The sequence below is a fragment of the Halyomorpha halys genome, unplaced genomic scaffold, assembly GCF_000696795.3.
Source record: "Halyomorpha halys isolate HHAL.00 unplaced genomic scaffold, Hhal_1.1 Scaffold1774.1, whole genome shotgun sequence".
Classification (NCBI taxonomy): domain Eukaryota; kingdom Metazoa; phylum Arthropoda; class Insecta; order Hemiptera; family Pentatomidae; genus Halyomorpha; species Halyomorpha halys.
This window is the reverse complement of record NW_027113296.1, coordinates 392-4,003: the sequence shown is the minus strand read 5'-3', so window position 1 is coordinate 4,003 and position 3,612 is coordinate 392. Positions and strand designations below refer to the sequence as shown.

General features: G+C 34.7%; 1 protein-coding gene across 1 annotated transcript in view; it reads left to right on the top strand.

Moving 5' to 3' along the window:
• LOC106690610 (luciferin 4-monooxygenase) overlaps positions 1-954 on the top strand; it is a 15,740-nt gene extending 14,786 nt beyond the window's left edge. Inside the window, exons 7-8 of the mRNA XM_014436106.3 lie at positions 513-681; positions 759-954. Of these exons, the coding sequence (XP_014291592.1) occupies positions 513-681; positions 759-868 (279 nt within the window). The 3' untranslated portion in view covers positions 869-954. The remainder of the gene's footprint in view (positions 1-512; positions 682-758) is intronic.
• Positions 955-3,612: the final 2,658 nt, after the last annotated feature.

The following is a 3,612-nucleotide window of genomic DNA, read 5'->3' as shown; positions in this document are numbered from 1 at the left end:
TTAGAGGTAATTAAGAAGCATGGTCAAAATGGGGTCAGTATTACTACGCACTCAAGCAGATTGCTTTCCTCAGCACCGAGTTAAGCAGCTCAGGGCCAATTTTCGATATACAGATTTCAATGGATATATCGATTTATCATGATTTCTTCTTCAACAGACGATTCAATATCTTAAAGATTTTTCTAAAGCGAATTTTCGCTCTCAACTTCGGTTTTGTCGAGTGAATGGAAGTAGCCTCGCCAGCAAATCGGTATTTCTTTCCCTTCCATATCAGATATCACTTCCCTTGTCCTGGCACGCAATCGTTTATGTTCTAAGCTCTTCCTAAACTCAAAGCTTACTTTTCTTTTTTAGGATTGGGTACTTTTTGGTTGAATACATTACGAAGTTGAATGTATTAGCTTATAAAGCTCGACTTTCCTGCCGCCCATCCCCAACAAATAATGTTGGTGGGTCAGCCTCGAAATAGCATTACTGGTTAAAGGGTACATTAAATTATATCCTTATAACAGATAGCTCCTGCTGAACTGGAAAGCATCCTTCAAAAGCATCCTGATGTCATCGAGTGCTGCGTCGTTGGAAAGACGTGCATAGAACAAGGAGGAGAACTTCCTGCAGCCTTCATCATAAAGAGGCTTGGTTCGAATCTCTCAGAAGAGGATCTTCACAGTTACATCTCAGGTCAGTAATATTAATGTATTTCTAATATAAAGATATATCTGTATGGATAAACATTGTTCGTTTTTCTTTTACTTTAGATAAAGTCATAGATGAGAAGAAACTTCGAGGTGGCATCGTCTTCCTGGACAGCATCCCCAAGAGCCCAGTTGGTAAAGTGCTGCGATATGAGCTAAAAAAACTGTTATAATGTTATGTTAACAATAATTTCCTTTCTTCCACCATCTTTACAAGTTGTTAATTTCAATAAATCAGAACGGATGCCTTGTATTTTAATTAATGTAAAATAATTGTATTACAATTGTGATATTTTCATATCAAAGCACAATCTATAAATTGTTATCAACACAATGAGTCAATTAATGTATAAGATGGGCCTTGTAGCAGCCTCATGAACTTTACATTACAAACTCACTAGTAGTAAGAATATGGACGAGCTGATGAAGCGATTTGGGCAGCCAATCAGAAACCAACATTTGGTCACGTGATCAGTCTGACGTGTCCTATGGGGGAAGATTTGAATTCAAATTTTCGGCTGGACCCACCCTTATCCACTCAAGTGATGGGTCATGTGATTATTATGCAGCCAATCGGAGGCTAGTATTTGGTCACGGTCCTCTAGCGGAGGATTTACATTCAAATTTAGTTCGACATAACCTTAACCACTCACGTGATCATTAGGCCACGCCCAATATTTTTAATATAATATAATATTGTTTTGATCGCCACCATTTTATTATGAGGGTATCACGATCCTCTTCATTTCGTTCACCGCAATATTGGTCACGTGACGTACGGTTTTGGCAGAGGCTGAGTGTGCCATTTTGATTTTTATCGCCACCATTTTATTATAAGGGTCTCGCGACCTTTTTCTTTTCGTTCAGTACCATATTGGTCACGTGACTTACGGGGTTTAGCAGTGGCTGAGTGTACCTGGCCGCCATTTTACCATGAGTATTTCAGGGATTTAAATTTAGCCTTTCATAACCTCAGGTACCCACTTTTATATTAAAACCAAGAGGTGAGTGTGCCCGACCGCCATTTTATTTTTTATGCTGTTCGAGAGGCTTACGGCTTTAGCAGAGGCTGAGTGTACCCGGCCGTCATTTCGTTTTCCCAGCAACTTAAGATACTTAGGATTTAGCAAGTGGCTGCGGGTACCCGATCGCCATTTCGGTTTTACTGCAACTTAGGAGACCTGAGATTTTTACAGGGGTTGGGTGTGCCCAGTCTCCTAAGTTACACTAAAACCAAGATGGCGATCGGGCACACTCAGCCACTTGCCAAAGCCTAAGTATCTTAGGTTGCAGGGAAAACGAAATAAAGTCTCTGTCTCTAGTCCTCAGCCTGATTGATTGCTCCGACCCTTGCATCTTCAGTTCTTCATTGTTGATGACATTTGTACATTTTACCCCCCAACCTAATTCTCCATTTCCCCTTGATATTATTAACCCAAGCACCCACCTTCCCTAGCAGGTCACACTCCACAATCACTGTATATTCCCTCGGCATACTACCTGTAATATGTACCGGCTCTCGCTACTAAATCCCCACCGGTTCAACGTGATCGAGGATAATCAGGGAGAACCATCTGGACATGCTAGACAGCTCTTGAGAGAGTGGACCACGAAAGAACAACAACAATACAGCACGGGAGAATCGGAAAACAGAGGAGATACATCCGAAGATGAAGACTCAACTGTGAAATTACGAACCGAGAGGGAAGAAATTGATCAAATAATTAATTATTAATGCCGAGAGCCCGCTCGTTTGTGGGATGTGCTCAAGATCTCATGGAAACATGGAGGGGTGGAGGCCCAAATGGAAGTAGAAGAGCCAGGGTGGACCCGGATAGAATATCATCGGCCAAGAAACATGCCAATCCTTGGAGAATATATACCGATATTATTTTATCGAAATATAAGTAATTTGTTAAACATGACTATAATGTTATATACACGTTTTAAAATAGGAATATCGATATTCTATTTTGATGATTACATATTTATTTCGATATTTTGTATTTTTGTAATATCGATATAGAATATGAGCAACAATATTCCGAAATTATTTTATCGAAATATCTATATTTTGTTAAAAATGACTAAAATATTATATGAAAATTTTAAAATAGGAATATCGATATTTCATATTGATAATTACATATTTATTTCGACATTTTGTATTGTTGTAATATTGATATAGGATATTAGCAAAAATATTCCGAAATTATTTTATCGATATATCGATATTTTGTTTAAAAATAAGATAAAATTGTATAGAAAATAAAAAAATGGAATATCGATATTCTATTCTGATAATTACATATTTATTTCAATTTATTTGTATTATTGTAATATCGATAGAATAGAATATTTGCAAAAGTATTACGCTATAATTTTATCGAAATATCGATATTTTTTGTTTAAAAAGAGTACATAATTGAAAAATGTATCATCGATGTTTTATTCCGATATTATATTATTAAAATATCGATATTTTGTTTCAACAGACAAGAAAATTGAATATAAATTTTAAAATAGGAATATCCATATTTTATTATGATAACTACATATTTATCTCGTTATTGTTCATTATTTTAATATGGATATCGAAAATTAGGAACAATATTCCCATATTAATTTATCGAAATATCAATATTTTGTTTAAAAAGGAGAGAATATTAAAAAATAGAATATCGATATTTTATTTTGTTAATTACATATTTATTTCTAAATTTGGATTATTGTAATATCGATATGGAATATTAGCAACAATATTCTGATATTATTTTACGGAAATATTGTTATTTTTAGTTAATTTTCTAGTATTTTAAAAATAAATATCGATATTTCAATAAAATAATATATAACAGATATTATAAAATATCGATATTCCATTTTTAAATGTTCTATACAGTTTTATAGTCATTTT